Consider the following 20006-nt stretch of genomic DNA (forward strand, 5'->3'; position numbering starts at 1 on the left):
AATTTCAAATGTGATGATCTGGTGTGCTGCCAGCTGCTGTTCTCTTGCCCGTCATCATTACTACTCACTTGCACTGGATGGTGGCTTTTAAATGGAAGACTGAGAATAAGATTGAACTGAAGGTCTCATGTTATATTCTCTCTTTAACAATTCTTACATTTATCTGTTTTTGTCTGTCTGTGTGTTACCCTCAGCAAAGTGAGGATTCTGAAGAGGACGACGCATGTGCTCTTAGTTCCCGTTGGGCGTTTCAGCGCGAGAGTAAAACATGGTCCCGTCTCCGCACCCTCTCGCCCAATCCTGTCGTACCTGGCAACAGGACCTCAACCTTACGACCCTCAGGAAGTAGTGACAGTGTGCTGAGTGAAAATAGTCTCCTAGACGTCACCTCGCTGACCTCTGACCTCAGCACTAGCAGCTTGAGCTTGGACAGAACACGGGAAACGACCTCTCCAGACGTTGTAGGCGTGAGCTCATCGCCCGTTTCCGTCTCAACCAGCCAAGATGAAAACGATGAAGCTGGGTCCTCATCTTCACTGCCCTCAGTGAGAGAGAAGGCAAAGCGTTCTTCTAGAACATTCTTACGGAGGAGAGAATCAGTAAAGAAGAGGGATCGAGAGAAAGCGACGGCCCCTGCTAGTGTTATAACGGTCTCTCAACATCAGCCACCCTCAGGTTTACATTGTACATCTGATACAAGTTTGCCTGGACAAACCGCAAACAAGTGTCGAAATACCAAAGATGTTGCTAGGAAGTCACATACAATATGCCGCAGTAACGTTAGCCAGCAAGCTCCTCTGCACAAGCCTCACAGAACATGCCTTTATCTGGAGGACTACCAGTTAGCATGGGAGATGCCCAAGTTAACCAATCACAACCGTCAGAAGAAAGATCGCGTGGTCCATCTCCCCTTTGACCACAAACCTGGAACGTTCCCCAAATCTTTGTCAATCGAGAGTATTTGTCCAGTCACCGTTTCTCAAAGTCCTAGACATAGTGACTGGATGGGAGAAGATGGAGACTTCTCGTTGGACGGAAGCATTAGTCACAGCGGGTCACAAGATCTTTTCTCACCTGGTTTTGGGAAGAGAAGAAACTCAGTGAGCTCGATCGGAAGCATATATGACAACGTTCCAGAAGCACCGGACAGGCCGTGTGACACATTCGACCCCGGGAAAGATGAAACTTTCCAGCATCTAGATGAAATTTTACAGCACGTGCACGGGCTTCAGCACAACATTGACGAATGGTCTCGCTCCCTCAGCATTCAGCAACAGGACCAATCTAATGCAGAAACCGAGTCAACGGCGGACACAACATTAGCCGGCAGTTTGATCAACTCACTCAACTTTGACGAACGTTCCATGTCAGATGTTGGAACAACAGCAAGCGATTACGATAGCGGAGGAAACTCTATGAATGAGGGAGAGGGAGGAATGAGAGAGAGGAGGGACTCCGGGGTGGGAGCATCGCTCACTAGGCCCAGCAGGTGAGGCAATGTGAGAGTGAGACAGTAGGCATGTGTGAGAGTTTGAAAGTATCAAGTGGCGGGGCAATTTTCAAAGTTTTTTATGACAAGCTGGATTTGTTGACAGGAAACAGAAGCTAACGTGACTAAAAATACCAATGTGTGATTGCAATAAGCATTCTTTCTGAGGGTGAGTTCATTGCATTGTTACTTCTCACCACAACCTTTTTAAACCAGAGAAAGTAAACTATTGCTGCAAGTCATTAATGCGAATGTGTCATCAAGCGGGTTTCTGTCACTCTGGTTTTATTCCGTTTTGAAGATTTGCATCAGAAACAAGAGATGGAAATGCAATTTTTTTTAATTTAAAACCCTTAATTCGCAAAAAGTTTTTACATAATCCAAATGACTATTGTTTGGATTGAAACGGTGCTTATTCGCAAATGTTTTATTTGATATTCCAATTTTCCGCATTAGCTATATTCACAACTTTGGATGGAAACCTGCCTATTGATGCCCGCATGCGCAGTTGTAACTTACGGGAACGACTCGTGCGCTGGTTTTAAACCCTCACGTGAATAGTAATTCCTGCAAGGAAAAGCCAGAGCCGCACGCATTAAAATCTCTCTCATGCGCTGAAAACCCAAACCCTGAACATTATAATCTTGCTCTGATGCGTGGAAAAGCCAGAGCTGAGCACATTTCAAGCTCTCTCATTCGCTGAAAACTCAAACCCTGCACCTTATAATCTCTTTCTGATGCGAGGAAAAGCATGAGCCGTGTGCATTACAAGCTCTCTCATGCGCTGAAGACTCAAACCCTGCACAATTTAAACTCTCTGACGCATGGAATAGCCAGAGCCGTGTGCATTACAAGCTTTCTTGCGTTCAGAAAACTCCATACCCCATACATTACAAACTCTCTCTGGTGTGGGTAAAAGCTAAAGCCATTTCCATTGCAAGCTCTCTTACATGAAGAAATGCGCAATGCGAGTTTGTAATATTAATTTGCAACATTTATTGGCAAACAGCCAACTATCGTCTTAGGAATCAGCCATCGCCATAAATATCTGACTGTCATCGGAACAACCCCTTGCTATGTCTAATACTAAGGAGGATCTAAAGGGAGGGAAAGGGGTGGAGTGAGCCATTTGTTGCAATTCGCAACCTTACCACTAGATGCCGCTAAAACCTCCACAAACCTCTTTTAACATATGTGACTGAAAATGTGGTGTAAACATAACTCTTGACTTGCTTACTGGTTCTACCCATCTGTTCAGTCGTTGATTTTTCTGTCTCCCCTCTCCACGACCAGAAAGTTGCGTTGGCACAGTTTCCAGAACTCCCATCGTCCGAGCGTGACCTCTGCATCTTTAGAGATCAACAGACAGTCGGCTGCTCAGCTCAACCTCCTGCAGAAGTTCAGTCTGTTACGACTGACGGCCATTCTGGAGAAACACACGGACACCAGCAAACACGGCTGGAACTGGTAATTAGGCGCTCTCATTTGTACATGCTGTACAGTTTACACCATCACACATTCTCACAGAGCATCCAAAATTGTGCGTTCTTACACAATGCCAAAAGAAGCCGAACGGCTGTGGATGCTCCCAGGTAATTTTAAGATCACAGTCATTAATAGGGAGTTGAACCTCCCTTTGCTGTTATATCACGCTTCTTTTCACTAAAAGAGATGTGGGGATTAGGTTCCATTCGGTCACGAGAGCATCTGTGAGGTGCTAATGTTGGGTGATGGGGCCTGACTCACAGTTCCAATTCATCCTGAAGGTGTTTAATGGGCTTCAGGTCTGGGCTTTGTGCAGGCCAGACTTCACACCATAAATCACATTTCTGTGCACAGGACACACCATTCTAGTTCCCCAGGATATTGCCTGATTTTATGGATGATTTTAAGCAGCTGTTAGTGAAGTCTGAAATAGCCCGGACTGTTCATTAGAAGGGAATGTCTGCATTCCTATGCAATGTAGTGCATTAAACGTGTGTGGCAAGCTATGAGTGCCAGGGCTAATACAGTGGGCATGTTGTGGGACTCATTAGGTCCGTCAAGATATTAATGCTCTGTAAGGTCAGATGTGGAAAATCTCATTTGAGCCAAAAGTGTTTTTTAATGGCACGATCAGTTTGGAAAAACCATACTAACAGACGCAGTTAATGACTACATCTTTCTGATTCTTTGTATCGGCTCCCCTGTTGTCTCTTTATTGCTTATGAAAATTACATTTCATATCTACCTCTGCCTACAGGGCTAAAATTACAGCCGTATTTATGAACACACATGCAGGCGAATACACACACACACAGTTTTCTATTCTCCCGTCATTTTATGTGGCATTGTGGTGGTGACTAAATTGCTTTATAATTTTAGCATTTGTCTATTTTGAACTCCAGCAGCTGAAAAGGGCTTCAGATGAGAAGCTTTTTGATCTATTAGAAATTACCCTCAGATCTAATGGATGATTCATTTTATCCTGAACCGGTTGCTGAGGATGCATTATCACTTCTCTTACTGACACACACACGCGCTGCAGTAAAAAGGCCTGTGTCAGTGGTAAATTGCTGTGGTCATTTGCTTGTCTTTCAGTGACATTGTAAGTCGTATTTTGGAGTTCCACGTACATATTTGCACAAAAATAGGCAATTCTGTGAAAATGTCAACCTTACCACAAAAAAAAATACGTTTTAGCATCGGATTTTGCTATGGTAACAGCACAGATTTTAACATTTGGTGGTTCAAATACCAATGTGAGATCTCTCTTCAAATTTGGAAAGCATTAGTTTTATTTTTACTGCATGATTTTTCATAGTCAGGTAAGTGGTATTATCAGGATTGTCACATCCATAACGCTACATAAATGGACACATGAAAATGTATATAAAGTAACTTTTTTTTGTTCTATAAAGAGGCTTCCCTTCTCCATTCCTTTGGAATTATTGCTTCAGGATTTTACAGAAATCCTACAAAGTTTATCGTCTCCCAAAAAATGCGTCCTTTTTTTGTCACATTTATTTCCCTTTTTTTAAATATATATGTTTTGACTCTTATCAACAAGGGTTCGGTAAAATATATAAAGATGGTTTAACATAATCGTAACAAATTCATTCTCTGAGCATTTTTATGTAACGTCCATAAAGCAAAATGTCACGTCCATAATGCTGGAATTGCCCAATGTTTTGATGATGTTTTCTCAATACAGACACAGTTATAAAGTTATGTCACATGTAGTTACATCTAAGCTGATATTCATTACGATTCCGTCAATAAGAAATTCAATTACAATTTAGACACAGCATGGCTAACAATTTTGACTATTATTTGACACAAACCCAATAAAAGTCAAAGCAGGATCAACCATTGTGTCGCCGTGTGACAGTCGGTCTAGACCGGTCCCAGACAAGCAAAATTGTTGTACAAATTTCCAAGGAAATTCGATTGGCATTACTTGTTAATATTACTACAAAAAACTGTCTAATGTCATGAGCTGTCATATTCAGCATTACTTGTCCATATACAAACCATATGACTCTTTCTTCAGTGGTACACAAAAGATAGTTTGAGAAATTTCTCAGTGGTTTTGTATCCACAAGTCAATGGGGGAAATTTAGTTTGGTTTCCAACATTCTTCAAAATATCTTCTGTGTTCTGCAAAAGACAGAAAGTCATTGTTCATGAAATTGACAGAAGCTAAGCTAATACCTTCAGTCTCCTGGTGAGCAAGTCGACACGGCACAGTCGTGAGGAATCAAAACTCCAATGATTAATCAATGGAGAAAAAACATTGGGTGAAACCAGACTCAGCTGGGAGGGCCAGGTCTCCTCTGACATGTTTAAGCTGCATTTAGTAATTTTGACTAAGTTACTGAGAAAATGTTTTTGATTAATATCAATAAGTTTAAATTTATTTTGATTCATGTCAATCTGCTCTCTTTGATCAACTGTAATTATATAATTGATTCAGTTGGACAAAATAAACTTGTATTTCTTGTGTTTTTCTCTCTGGTCGGTCAGGGTGGTTCCCAAGTTTATGAAGCGTTCCAAAGTTCCAGATTACAAAGATAAACACGTATTTGGAGTTCCACCCATCGTTAATGTCCAGAGAAGCGGTCAGCCCCTCCCACAGAGCATACAGCAGGCAATGAGATACCTACGCAGCCAGTGTCTGGAGAAGGTCTATATATAAACAAACACACACAAATAAACACAAACACACACTTCTGTGTCTCACCTCTGCCTCTCTTCCTCAGGTGGGAATATTCCGGAAATCTGGAGTAAAATCCCGTATCCAGGCCCTCAGGCAGCTCAATGAGAATTCCCCCGATCATGTGACCTACCAGGGCCAATCCGCCTACGATGTGGCTGACCTGATTAAACAGTACTTCAGGGATCTGCCTGAACCGGTGCTCACCTCCAAACTTACAGACACCTTTCTGCACATATACCAGTGTAAGTAAAACACACACACACAGTCTTGAAAAAACTTCAAACCTTGCATCAGTCATCTCTACATCTCAGTCCTCCGTGTTCGTGTGTGTAGTCGTTCCAGCTGAACAGCGTTTACAGGCCGTGCAGGCAGCTGTGATCTTGCTGCCTGATGAGAACAGAGAGGTTCTACAGACGCTGCTCTATTTCCTCAGTGACATCGCATCCGCACAGGACAACCAGATGACTGCAGACAACCTAGCTGTGTGCCTTGCCCCCTCTGTACTGCATTTGAACACTTCGAAGAAAGATGGGACTTCACCAAGGTGTGTGTGTGTGTACGATTATCTTGCACTAATGTGTTGTTGTTTTTTGTGCCACCTTGGAAATGTGTGAACTCTGTAGGTGTTTAAAGCTTTCAACAAAATAAACCGTTATATTTTGAGGATTGACATGATCTCTGTCCCCATATGAGGTTAAGAGTATAGCCAAGAGAAACATCGGGTTTGGATTCAAAGGAATAGTTCACCTTCACAATGAAAATTCTGTCATTTACTACATTCCCTCTCGTCATTTCAAACGTATATGAATTTCTTTCTTCTGCAGAAGATTATTATTTAGAAAAATGTTGGGAAGAGAAAACCATTGGTCCCCATTGACTTGCATTGGCTTTGTGTCCATACAGTAGAGGTCAACGGGGATCAACGGTTTTACCAACAGTTTTCAAAATATCTTTCTTTGTGTTTTTCAGAAGAAATAAAATCGCAAAATGACAACAGATTGAGTTAATGATGACATAACTTTTATTTTGAAGACAGACTATTCCAATAAAAAAAGCACATAGCATCAGAGCATATCTTTGGTTATCATGTTATGTTGTCTAATTATTTAGTTTGTTGTTCATTTTTGGTTTTGGAAACAGGCTCATAAGCAAAAAAAGTGGAGCAAAGCCAGACCACAAGGAACTGAGTGAGAACATGGCTGCCACGCAGTGCCTTAGTCACATGATCACAGAATGCAAGAAGCTTTTCCAGGTAAACATGCAATTTCTTTTTGATGTCTGCTTATTTGTCGTTTTTATGTGTACCAATTCCAGTTATACTGTGGACATTTCGACTTTTTGACTGTAATTGTTTTTATGAAGATCCCTCATGAAATGATGCTGCAGTCCAGGAACTCTTATGTGGCGGCTGACGCCCAACCGCTGCCTCTGCATGGGCTTGGTGTCAACGCCCTGGGAGAGCCTGTGGATTACAGGGCGTATCTGGAAGACAACATTCAGTGTCTTCTCAGAGAGGCATCTGAGCGGAGTAAGGGCTGGCATCACGCCCATGGACCTGATAACACTGAACTGGCTTATAAAAAGGTTAGAGATAATGTACACACATACTTTGAGAAAAAATAATGCAGGTTACAGAAGATGTAGGAGTGTAGATATTTGCTAGTTTTATATAACCGGGCACTACTTCACAAACGTGAATTATTTGTTATTGGAGAGAGAAGCTAAAATGGGAATTTGATAGCTTTAATACTCATTGTTCTGAGATGAATTAAAACATAAATATTGACAGTAAGACAAACACAATGCTAGAATATGCACAATAAAAGAATCCCTCTTCAGGGTGTCTGCAGGTTTTTGAAGAGTATTAAAATGCCTTCAATTAACCTTAAGAAGTCATGGATTTACTGAGCAAGTCAGACAGAATTGGGTGGAGTATCCCTTTAACTTCTCTTTTTATCTTATTTTACTGCTGGTAAGTTTGTGTTTTATAAGAATTTCTAAAAGCCCTAAAATGGGTCTATGTAGATGTTGTTTTATTGCGTGGAAATGAGACTAAATATTATTTTGTTCTTTCATGTTTACCCCAAAGAATCTACAATTTAATCTACTTAACTGTAATGCCAAAATATGGTTCCTCTGGTTTTGTTTGTGAGTTTTGCATAATTTACCTAAAACACAGAAACTATAAACTGGCTCCAAAAAATCATTTCAAATATCAGATAACACCTTTGTGTTTTTCCACTGGGCCTGAAGAATCTGCATTAGAAATGAGGATCATTAATCAAAGATATCAAACACATGGATATGGAATTCATAAGTGTGTCTACTGTTTTCTAAGTTACTCAGAAAACTGCAGTTTATATCCGGGTTTGAATCTGTTCCTGACCCCGCTTTTAATAGTATTTTCAGCTGTAATGACAGAATCCTGCTCTGTAAATCTTGACAAATCTTATCAAAATGAATGTAACTTTGTTACATTTTCAAAATAAAAACTCTTATTTGTATAATTTACACATTTCATTTTGTGTTTCACTTTAAAACATTTGATTTGTTAAGAGGTTGACTCAAACTAGATGGATTGATACCTCACAGTGAATTACTTTTACACTTTCCTCGAACGTTCCTAAGCGCTAGTAAATCCCATATCAATCAGTGAGGTTAAAGCTGCATGTCCACAGCAGAGAGATGTTCTCTACTTTTGTCTTGTCACTTCTACTCTACAGAATGAGTTTTAAAACATGCGGCAGTCCGCTGTATTTCCCTTTAGATTCACCTGAAAACAACAGGAGCCCAGATACCATGGGAACTGTTGATACAATCGACCATAGGCCATTAGCACACCCACATTGAGCTGGTCTTTGGTCGCTGTGATGGCTGACCTCAGCTTTGTATCTCTTAGGTTTGATCTGAGAGTGGCATTAATGGGTTTCACTTTGGTCCTCTTGAGATCTTCACACATGAACCCTTAATAGAGCGCTTTTGGTGATAAACTCATCAGGTTCCTATAGAACTTTCAGTACTTGCGAGTTCGTGTATTCTCATAACATTGGTTTTGTATTTTGGTCTTACCTTTGCCTTATGCAATAACTGATTGTTTGCAGGTAGGAGATGGGCACCCGATGCGCCTGTGGCGCGTTTCTGTGGAGATTGAGGCTCCGCCTGCTGTGGTTCTGCAACGTATTCTGCGAGAGCGCCACCTATGGGATGAAGACCTTCTGCATAGTCGAGTCATTGAGACTTTGGAAAACAACACTGAGGTCTTTCATTACATCACGGACAGCATGGCCCCTCATCCTCGCAGGAATTTCATAGTTCTCAGGTACACAGGCCACATCCACACGATCCCAGAGCTTTCCCTATCTGATCTTTTTTGTCCTTTTCACGGCGTCGTCTCTAGAAATATCAGCGTACACACGTAACAGCTAAACTGACTCAAAATGCTGTAGTACATGTGCCAAATCAGTATGATAGGGTGTATACATGTAATTTTCAGATTTATCCACTCTGGGACCTGGTTAAAAAAAAAAGCAGTTTCAGGTTCCCAAAATGCTGGATCCGTGTGGACGAAACACAGATATGATACAAAATCTTTACGTATACAGCTAATCGCGTCTCCTTGTGAATGGCTTCAAAGTTTGATTTGTCTTCACACTGTAGTAGTGTGTACACTTTGTGTTCTTGAAATGTGTTATTCATTAAATGTATGTATTTTAATCAAACTTTGTTTGTACTGTGTTTCAGGCGTTGGTGTAGTGATCTTCCGAAGGGGGTTTGTGTTCTTGTGTCCTCCTCTGTTGAACATGATGACGTACAGCTGGAGGCGGGGTTACGGGCTGTTCTTCTGACCTCACGGATTCTTATTGAGCCATGTGGAATGGGACGGTCCCGGCTTACACACTACTGCAGGGCTGATTTAAGGTATGACGGACAGGTTCTGTGATCTGTTGCATTGCTGAAGCATATTTTCAGTTTAAGTCTCTAAAATACACTTGCATTTATAGACTTCTATCATTAATCTGGATTCTTTACCTTTATAAATTTCTTTCCCACAGGGGGCGCTCACCTGACTGGTATAATAAAGTATTCGGACACCTGTGTGCAATGGAGGCTGCCCGGATAAGGAGTTCGTTCCCTGTTTTGTCAGCACGCGGGCCTGAGACCAAACTCTGAATCAGGACCTACCAGGATTTTATCCAGTTTGACTTATTTTTAAAAAGGGTTTGAGCGAGAAAGAGAGAATTATGAGAGCTCAGGTGTGAGAACAAGATGAAAGTGTAAGTGTGAGAAACGGTGGAGAATGTGAGTAGAGAGTAGGATTTGTGAATCTGAGAAAGAATGAGGAAGAAGAGAATACTGGAGTACAAGTATTAAAGTAACCCATAAACGCTATTAACGATCAATGTGAAAAAAGCTCAAACTCACAATTGTGTGTGTTTTTGTTTGTTTGTGTTTAATGGAATATTTGTGGTAAAGCAGTGTGTCTTAATAGACATCTATTATGCCCCATTTGTTCTCAGGGTAAATGCTAACAGTTTTTTTTCTTGACTGGTACAGGAACTGTCAAATGGCTTAAATTGACAAATGACTAGGTTAGAATAATTTTCAAACCCCTGATGTGAAAAATGTGATGATCATTTGATTTTCTGATGGCCAGTTTAAATCAATGTATGATATTCTATAGTCACAACCTCCAATCATCTATCGTTTCTATCACCTTATTTATTTGTGGCAAACTTCATTTATGAAGTTTTTGTATTTTAACATCAGCATGGAATCCATGGAAATTAGCTTCTTCCAGTCACTTTGTAAATTTTCTTAACCCCAAAGGATAACATTTTGTAATATAATTTTCCTTCATATTGTTACTAAACTGTTACGAAACGGTTTGCGGTCAAGTTCTAACTGCCTAAGTGCCTTTGAGCAAGTAAACTTGTATGCGTGTGTTCGTCTTACAATATGATTATTATTATTAAATTAGTGCAGTCTCACCAGGGCATTATGTAATTTCAGTATTTTATTTATTTAAAAGTATTACTACATGTACAGTATACTGATTGTTTTTAAGCATTCTGCCTCATTTTGTAAAGAGGAAAAGTTTAATGTGCAGTGACTCCAAATGCCACAGTGTGGTTAAACAGTATGTGCTTTGACTCTATCTGATGTACAGAATTCTTGTGTATTTACCCTTAATGTTTATTTTATTGAAATCCCAGTGTTAAACTCAGGCATTTGAGACCGCTTCTTCCGAAACTATCGAATTCATTTTATTTACCATTGTGTTTTTTTATTTGTTGCATTTTCAATCATACTCTCATGTGTATTGTGCCAACCTAGCCTTCAGTGCAATGACAATAAAGTGGCTTTTCAGATAAAAAGTTTGTTTCTAGTTTTACCTAATTCAACTAACAGGTCTCTTGCAGTGAGCGCTCAGTCTAATCCGCTTAAAACACACTGCTGTCCTGCTGGCACAAGTGTGGGATGACACCTAAGGCCACCGATTCAGTTTTCAAACAAAAATAAATGTGTTTGTGTTGTGGTATAAATGTATTTTAGAGCAAGGGTCTTATTTACACAAGATGCTCTTCCACAGTATTCAGTGCAAATGTGCTCAATTGATACCGATTACTGCTTGTGACCGACTGATCTGTCATCTCTCTGAAGAGATAATGTGCTCCTCTGCTGTGCCTCATTAGTTATTAAAGTGTCTAAATTTGGCCGATTTTTGATGTGCAAATGGCTTTCAGGCAATACAATTTCCACCTTTTAGTCTTTCATGAGAGGGAATGTTTTTATTGGGTCTAAGACCTCAAATGTCTTTCAAGCTTTTCTTACCAGGAGCATTGGGGCTGAGCCCTGGTTATACCCCGTCCCAGTTTCTTTCTGCTCCTGTCGGTCTGTTACCCATGCAATGTATTCCAACATTCTGGGTAAAGTTCCTGAACGGTAATTTAAGATGTATGTTCATTGCCCAGAAGGCTCCTTTGAGCAAACCACTCAAATCAAGGTCGCTCCAGATGGGGGATTCCCTGTAGCCCACGTCGCTTTTTGATAAGGCATCTGCTGAATGAAAAATAATGCACAATAATGTCCTCTTGAACTCTTCCCTTGAAACGAAAGTCATTTCCTGGTTTTTCAAACATGGCTCAGATGTTGCACAGAGGACGGCATTCTTTAGAAGAGCAATTCATTTTCTAGTTCTCTTGTTCTCTGTTATCACCTGCTGCACATGATATTGTAACACACACACAGACACACAGATTTGGTTTGCTTTGAAAAATTGCCCATAAGGCTTGACATGGCAGGTTGCATAAAAGCTATTCCGTAATCACCGGTAAGGTTAATTTACTGCCATATTCTCGACCTCTTTCACTCTCTTTCTCACTTTCCGACTCTCTCTCCATCGCTGCTCCGTGTTGACGTTGATTGTGTCTCATCTGTTGTATCGATTAGATAACTGGATTGTCTGATGCGCGGCACGGAAAATTTTATATTGTATTTTTTTAAAGCACAGCATTCTTGAATCAATGACAGATACAGAAATGTAGTATTATCTGTCATTGAGAGATCCTAAAACAATATGATCAGTCTGAGAATGTTTTTCATGTTCATTTTTTAATGAGCCTCTGTGGATTCGAGGACCTGTTGAAAATAATGCTTGTAAATCAAAACCAAGCGTAATCTCAGTAGGCATGCCTACGGGCGGTTTGTTTATGAATATTGCACTCAGAATGGACAAGCGGCAGCTGAAAATTGATGCTTCCAATCTGATATCCATGCAATCAATTAAGTTGCATCAGTTTTCTAGAAACAATGAGATGATTGCTTTTCAAGATGATATAATATAATAACTGGATTTGCCATAGTTTTTTTTAAGTTCTGTTTCTAGAAAATAAAATAAAAACTGTATCCTTGTTTTTGATTTTTTTGTCTGGAAAATTTAGCTTGGGAGGTTTGCCAGCCCCTACTGCTATTTTTTTTTTTTTTTGCCTCACTGCAAGTTGCCATGACATGAAACTATTAATAATTAAATATAAATAAATAATTAATTCTTAACTCACACAATGCATGGCATTACAAACATATACAAAGCTTGGTGAACTTAATGCTTTTATACATATTCCATTCCATTTTCTACCGCTTATCCGAACTACCTCGGGTCACGGGGAGCCTGCGCCTATATCAGGAGTCATCGGGCATCAAGGCAGGATACACCCTGGATGGAGTGCCTACCCATCGCAGGGCACACACACTCACTCATTCACTCACGCACTCACACCCTACGGACAATTTTTCCAGAGATGCCAATCAACCTACCATGCATGTCTTTGGACCAGGGGAGGAAACCGGAGTACCCGGAGGAAACCCATGGGGAGAACATGCAAACTCCACACACAAGTCGGAAGCGGGAATCAAACCCCCAACCCTGAAGGTGTGAGGCGAACTGTTGCAAACATGAACGAGTGATGTCGGCATCCCCTTCAATATGGAAAGAGGGAGTTCTGTATGTTTCTTATTAAATAATTATGCGCAAATATTATTAACAAAATTTTTTATTTCAGCCACGGAGTAATATTGTTTCAGCTGTCTACACAAGAGAGAAGTGTTTCAGAAACACTGCTGATTGAGTTAATGCGCAAGGTAAACGACTATAGTACACACATTTACTGTAGTATACTATAGTAAGGTAAATATTTGTAATCAGAATTAGTAATGTTATATTTGATGTATGTGTGTGTCCATAGTGGATGAAAATATCCTGCCTTATATAAGTTATCATTTAGTTTAGCTTCGTTAATGAGGATAAAGCACATGATGAAGAGAAACTATCTGTGCGCTCTGACAGAGTTAAAGAGATCAATGTACTGTAGGCTTCTATTCAATATGACAAGTGTTAATATGAGGATTCATATTTTACGTTACTGATGTCTCTGATATTGTAGGACATTTCACAACCTTCCCCAGAAACTGTAGTTTATACCTCCAGATTCTAAATAAAGAAGGCTTAGTAAACAAATACTAGTATGTGAACTTAGTTGATGTGTACATTTAAAAATCTGAAGGTCATCTCAATCCTGACTCTGGTTTGACTGAGGGCCTTGTTGAAGTGGTTCTGTGGTCAGGATAGCAGAAACCTCTGGCATTCATAACACTGTCTCCCACCAACAGGCTATCAAATAGTCCTGCCATAGAACAAAGAAGATTGTATTGAAGTTTGAAATTAAGTTTTGATCACACATGTATTTACTTTAAAGTGGCCCTAACACACAGGGTTTATGCCAATCTCATATTAATCTTGAGCACCTAGAGAGTAGTTTTGGATACGTTTTATCTTCGAAGAGGATTTAGTTCACCATCTCTGCCCGTGTCTCCGCCTGCCTTCTGGACATCTCTGCTTGGATGAAAGAGCATCACCTACGACTCAACCTCTCTAAGACAGAACGCCTGAACACCACCTTACCATTCTGCTCGGATGCTCAATTATAACACCTATCAAGTCTGATGCAGCATCCTCTCAGCTGCTTGTCCAAGCTCTGGTCATGTGAAGACTGTAATACTGCAATTGTCAACTGGCCGGTCTTCCAACCAATGCATGTCTAGTTTTCCTGTTGGTCAGTGGTAAGAGCATTGCGTTGACAACGCAAGGTTGTGGGTTCGATCCCAGGGGATTGCAAATACCTATATAAAATGTATAGGATAAAACAATGTAAGTCGCTTGGATAAAAACGTCTGCCAAATGGATAAATGTAAATGTAGTTTTCAATCAGCCTTAAAGAACCCATGTAACAACCCTCTTTATTTCTCTTCACTGGCTGCCAGTTGCCGCCCTCATCAAGTTTAAATCGCTGACAGTGGCCTTGAGAACGATAACGGCAAATTCTCCCCTTTACCTTAACTCACTGCTCCAGGTCTGCTCCAGGTCTACATCCCCTCCCGTCATCTTCGTTCATAAAAACCTTTAATCAACGCTTGTAAAAACCTTTAATCCATCGGTTCCTTTGTGGTGTAATGAACTGCAAGCCTCCTCCCAAATCTCAGCATCCTACAAAACTTTCAAAAGACAGCTGAAAACATCCCTGTTCAACATTATTTGACTAACCAATAACTGTGTCTTGGGTCAAAAAATTATAATCTTGCTCATGATCTCCCTTGCTTACTCCAGATTTGATCCTCCTAGTTGCATGGCCTTGTTAACTAACGGTACTGTTTAGCATGTTTATTAAATGTTTATATGCTCTCCTTCTTGTAAGTTGCTTTGGATAAAAGAATAAATGTAATGTAAAGCTAGAGATGTTTGAAAGCAAAAATAAGAAAGAAAGGGGTCAAGGGTGCATTCAATTTTGTTAAACATATCAAACAACTACAATAAAATATAATGAAACAATTATTTTATTAATTTCAAATGTTTTAGATTTTACATTTATTTTACATATTATAGACAGCTCACAAATGACGGCAACCCAATGAAGGCAGTGAGTGTTACAATCAGCAGAAACAGATAACATGTCATTTTATTAACAGCAGTTTGGAACTTTTTTTACTGGACGCTACTATAAACATTATGATCTGTATTTCTTATAATTTTCTTTCATGAATTATGATTCAGAGAGTTTCAATAAATTCATTCACTGCACAAACTCTTTTCAAAAACTTATATAGTTAAGTATTTGTATTCAACAATAAGGTCCTTCCCCATTGTTTCCAAGGGTTCCAGTCCTCTGCCTATGGGTCCACCCCAAACCTTCATCTGTCCATTATCTCCTCTGACAGCCGCAGAGTTAAGCTTTCACAGCATACAGTCACACTGCTTCAGGTGCATATGGCAAGTTTCTTAGTTTTCATGTCAGGCTTGGATTAATACAGATTAATTGCATAAGGGCATGTTGTTGGTCTGCTGGTTCCTATGACTGTGCATGTAGGCTGGCGTACAGCAGACCTGATTATCTTCTGCTTCTGCGGTCATTGACTTTATATTTGGCATGGAAGATTACTCTCAATGTATTGTGCATATGCATTGTGTATGTGTGATAGTCCGAATCAGTTTGTCTGCTGGCAACGATATTTCAGACACTGTTTAAGTCTCTGCTGAAATGCGCTGGTTGTGATAGTGTACAGAATGGGGTTCAGGGCACTGTTTATAGGTAGGATAAAAATCACCACCCACAGAATGATTGTACCTGGAGGGGAGAAAGAGAGCAAGTGCAGATTAAACCACATTGTCCAAAAGAAGAATCGTTGTCACTTATCTGATTGATAAGAGCTCTTGTGTGCTGCGGTGGTTGTATATCTAATCCTCCCTATGGTTTCAGCTCTTCATATGTCTATCAATCAAAATGTCCCTTATGGCTCAGCGGTCAACAACTTTCAAGAAGAACACAATTATATCTGGATTTAGATTCAAAGTTGATTCGGAAAATGTTTTTTCAACCAAACCACCAGACAGGATTTCATTATGGTTAAAGGAAACTTTCAAGGCTTTGGAAAGGCTTTCAGAATCAAACTAATGACTACATGCAATTATTGAGCAGATGCTTTTATCTAAAGTGAATAAAAGAGTATAAAATTTGTTATTCGCTTTTTGGAACACACCAGTTCCAATTTCACTTGTCAAAATAAAGAAAAAACTAAGAAAATACAAAATACAGCATTGTAAAAAAAATCTTTAAGCCCAATCATATGTACCACAACCAGTTTTGCCAGATATTGCTTTAAAAAAACAGGCGGCCTGGACTGAAATACTGTAGCACACAGTGATGAATTAACAGAATTAAGTTGCATTACTAGAAATTGCATTTACTAAACAACGCTGATAAAAATGTAACGTAGAGTTTACTCTCAAACAGTAGTTGATATCAAACTTTGAGAAAAACACTCTAGTTACACGTGACTGTATTATGAAAAGTTTTCAAAACTGATAAAATCTTGCTTTGGGAATTGTCAAAAATCATCTCCTGAAGCAAAGATCGCATCTTATTTTAAAGCTCCATAATCTTAAAAATCAAGGTTTACCCAATGAACACATAGATCCTTGGGTTGCATTCTGAATGATATAAGAGCTCCACAAGAACACACAGGAGAACATACACTGGACTGGAGTCCCGGATAAATCACCTCTGGTGATCTTTTTCTCACCTTGGAACTACATGAATGATCTGGCTCATTAAGATCCTTAGCTAATGTTCAAAGCCATGGCAATTACGAGTTAAGATACACGCTCATAATAACATAACGCGTCAATGTCTTCTCTGATAGGTTGTGAAATATATTGACACTCGTACCTGCAATCTGTACTCTCAGCAGCGAGAGAATCTTCAAGAGGAAGATTGGGATCCAGCACATGGCGTCAGTGAAGACAATGAAGAAAAATCTCTTTGCGATGGAGACCTCACGATCAAATACTGTCTGGCTAGCTGTCTTTGCCGTCTTCTGTACAGAGTAAAACATACTGGAATAGGAGAATACGATCATCACGAAGGCCAGAAGATTCAGACCTGATGGACAAACAAAGCATCATCGATAACAAGGCAGCACAGAATGCTTGTTGGGCATTTGAACTTGAACTTTAGATTGAAAGGTTTTTGCCTCAAAATGAACTCATAAACTGTGGGAAGAACTAGGAGTGATCCGCCCATAACCAGCTAACAGTTTTTTGTTACCAAGAATGTTCCCAGAATGTTAGTTTTTGGTTCCCAAAAAACAACTAAAAGGGAACCAAAAACTAATGTTAGGGGGACATTTTCTCTTCACGGGCTTAGAAAGCAAAATCACAGTTGAGGTGTTTTAAATGTCCATTATTTCTCCTAAACATTAATGGGATGAAATAGAGAGGAAATGTGAACTTTTTCTTAAGTCTCCTGTGTATTATTACTGAGAAAAAGAGCTAGACATGTTTAACATTTCTCATCAAATTTAACAAATTCCAGATTGTTTTACATTTACAATCTACATTCATTTTACACCTGCATACTCTACATGTATTTTTTCTCTATTTATTTCTTCTTATTAATTTAATGAGAAACATCAGACTAAGTTTATACCGATATGAAACAACAGTTATGACAGTTCACAAATCTTAGTAAAAAAAAAACTCTTGACCAATAAAAACTTTCTTTAAACAGGGTTGTTTCATTAGTTTAGATTGTATAAATGTTCTCTTTATTTTGGAATGGTTCAGTGGTATAGAGTGACCCAGTCTGGGAGTTTTCGGTAACACATTATAAAGCATTTACAAATGTGTTCATTTATGATTTATAAGTCATTTACAAATGCATTATGAAGCAGCTATAAATGCTTGAATAAAAAGAAGGATTCTAACGAAATACCTGCCAAATAACTCGCAAATTATTAATGCTTAATACATGAATTTATGCATTATTTATTTGACTCAAAGCAGATTTATTATAATCTTGATGTTGTTTGCAATATAGGCTGTCAGAGTGGACACTATAGGGTGTTGTTTTACTTATACCTGCTCGCTATTTGGCAGGTATTTCGTTAGAATCCCCCTTTTTGTTCATGCAGTTATAACCGCTTTATAATGCATTTGTAAATGACTTATTAATGATCAACACATTTATAAAAGCTTCATAAAGGCTATCTTAATGTAAAGTGTTACCGAGTTTTCTTTCTATTATACACACCAATGATCAAAAGTCAGAAATGAAGCAGACCATCCAGCATTGATTGACACAAACTGAAGTCTATTCATCTATAAATGTTTGCTGTTTTGTTTACTCTTGCTTGTAATAGATTTTGTTCCCAATCTTACGTGTTCAATTGACTGACTGGTGGTTCATGCAGCCTTGGCACAAGTTGGCAGCATTATTCTGTGACTGAGTTTACTTTCTCTCCTTCAAAAACGTTTATGTTCCAAGGAGAGAAAGTTTCAACACAGCTTTGTTGAATCTCTGGGGAAATTGTTCAATAATCTCAGAAAAGCCAATTCAAACCTCAAGAGACTGGCACAGACAAACCCAAAACACACACTTCGGTGGCCTCTGCTCTCACCGAGGAAGATGGCTGTAGAGTAGCATCTGGCACCAGGTTTCTCTGTCTGGTCTGAGTGAAGAGGGAAACAAACTCCATTTCGACCATAAAAATTCCCAAATGTCTGTTTATCCCAGAAGGGAATAACAGCGATGATGAATCCCAGCAGCCAGATGAACGTCAGCGAGCAGAGGGTCTGTTTTCGGCCAGCGCGGTAGTGCTGGAACGGGAATACGATGCACAGATACTTTTCCAGAGTCATGTAGGTCAACATCATGACGGATACCTCCGTGGACAGCATGGCCAGAGAGCCAATCAGCTGGCAGGACAGGCTTTCCATCCATATCTGAGCGTGGCGGTTATATTCGCCGCAGTACTTAATGTCGAAGGCACCGATGAAAAGAAGGTACACGCCCATCAGACAGTCTGCACCTATCAGAGAGCAACAGTTGGAGATTAACGCCATTATCATCTATCCATCCATCTTTTCAGTCAATCGTTCAACCTGTCAAGTTTCTTTTGTGCTACATTTATCTTTACTAGTGTGTGAGGTCAGGTCTCTCTCTCTCTCGATTGCCTTGTGTGTGTGCTACAGAAATCGTCTGGCCAGTCGGTTCATCTTATTATTAACAGCTGCAAAATATTTCATTCACTTACTGCTATTTCCATATCTCTTCCCCTCCCTCATTCATGTTTTTCATTCATTAGAATCTTCACCTCCCCGGTGAGTTGTTCAGAGCACTGCGAAATTCGGGAAGAGCCTCAGTGATCTTCTAGTCAAACATGTGAGAGAATGAAACCCCATCACTAACGCTGCTGCAGAACATTCAAGCCAATGTCAACAAATGGCATTTTCCAACGCTATAGAGAAACACAGTCTTTCCTCCCTCCGCACATCCCTCTTCTGAGGGGGTAGTACGTATTGATAATTTAAGAGAGCAAAGTGTCCTATTAACTTGCACGTATCTAGCCATCTGTTCATCCATCAATTTTTTCCAGCTCTGTGGCTGCTATCTTTTGGTCTCTGAGATGTGGATTAGCCTTTACCCCTCGATCCCCAACTGAATAGCTCTGCACTCCGATTTGGTTGAAAATTCGTCTGCTGTACAATGAAAGCTTCTGTCCAGGTATTAGTTGTGTTGCTGTTTGCAGTTGGCGTCAGCGAGGTCACGTATGAGTCAACCAGCTCTATTTGTGTCGCTGTTGGTTGTAATTATTTATCTGCGCGGCGGGTGGGAAAGTGTGTGTGTGTTTTGATGTTTAATAAAAGCTTGTGATACTGCATAGATGTATAATTGATTGAGCTTCAGTGTTGTGTGTTGATGTGTATAATTA

The 20006-nt window shown here is 39.8% G+C and overlaps 2 protein-coding genes across 7 annotated transcripts in view; one reads left to right on the top strand and one right to left on the bottom strand.

Annotated features, from left to right (window-relative positions):
- stard8 (StAR-related lipid transfer (START) domain containing 8) overlaps positions 1-11056 on the top strand; it is a 59702-nt gene extending 48646 nt beyond the window's left edge. For all 3 annotated transcript variants that reach the window (XM_056746080.1, XM_056746078.1, XM_056746081.1), the window contains 10 exons: positions 195-1489; positions 2783-2956; positions 5495-5654; positions 5731-5929; positions 6021-6231; positions 6828-6939; positions 7050-7271; positions 8789-9006; positions 9429-9605; positions 9740-11056. In XM_056746080.1, the coding sequence (XP_056602058.1) occupies positions 195-1489; positions 2783-2956; positions 5495-5654; positions 5731-5929; positions 6021-6231; positions 6828-6939; positions 7050-7271; positions 8789-9006; positions 9429-9605; positions 9740-9857 (2886 nt within the window). In that variant the 3' untranslated portion in view covers positions 9858-11056. The remainder of the gene's footprint in view (positions 1-194; positions 1490-2782; positions 2957-5494; positions 5655-5730; positions 5930-6020; positions 6232-6827; positions 6940-7049; positions 7272-8788; positions 9007-9428; positions 9606-9739) is intronic.
- Positions 11057-15144: 4088 nt separating this feature from the next.
- The window catches only part of rxfp2l (relaxin family peptide receptor 2, like), a 52147-nt gene continuing 47285 nt past the window's right edge, over positions 15145-20006 (bottom strand). For all 4 annotated transcript variants that reach the window (XM_056746844.1, XM_056746841.1, XM_056746843.1 and 1 more), the window contains 3 exons: positions 18693-19103; positions 16964-17176; positions 15145-15862 (listed from right to left, as the gene is read on the bottom strand). In XM_056746844.1, coding sequence (XP_056602822.1) covers positions 15723-15862; positions 16964-17176; positions 18693-19103 — 764 coding nt within the window. In that variant the 3' untranslated portion in view covers positions 15145-15722. The remainder of the gene's footprint in view (positions 15863-16963; positions 17177-18692; positions 19104-20006) is intronic.

The sequence above is a fragment of the Triplophysa dalaica genome, chromosome 4 (genome assembly GCF_015846415.1).
Source record: "Triplophysa dalaica isolate WHDGS20190420 chromosome 4, ASM1584641v1, whole genome shotgun sequence".
In the NCBI taxonomy this organism is placed as follows: domain Eukaryota; kingdom Metazoa; phylum Chordata; class Actinopteri; order Cypriniformes; family Nemacheilidae; genus Triplophysa; species Triplophysa dalaica.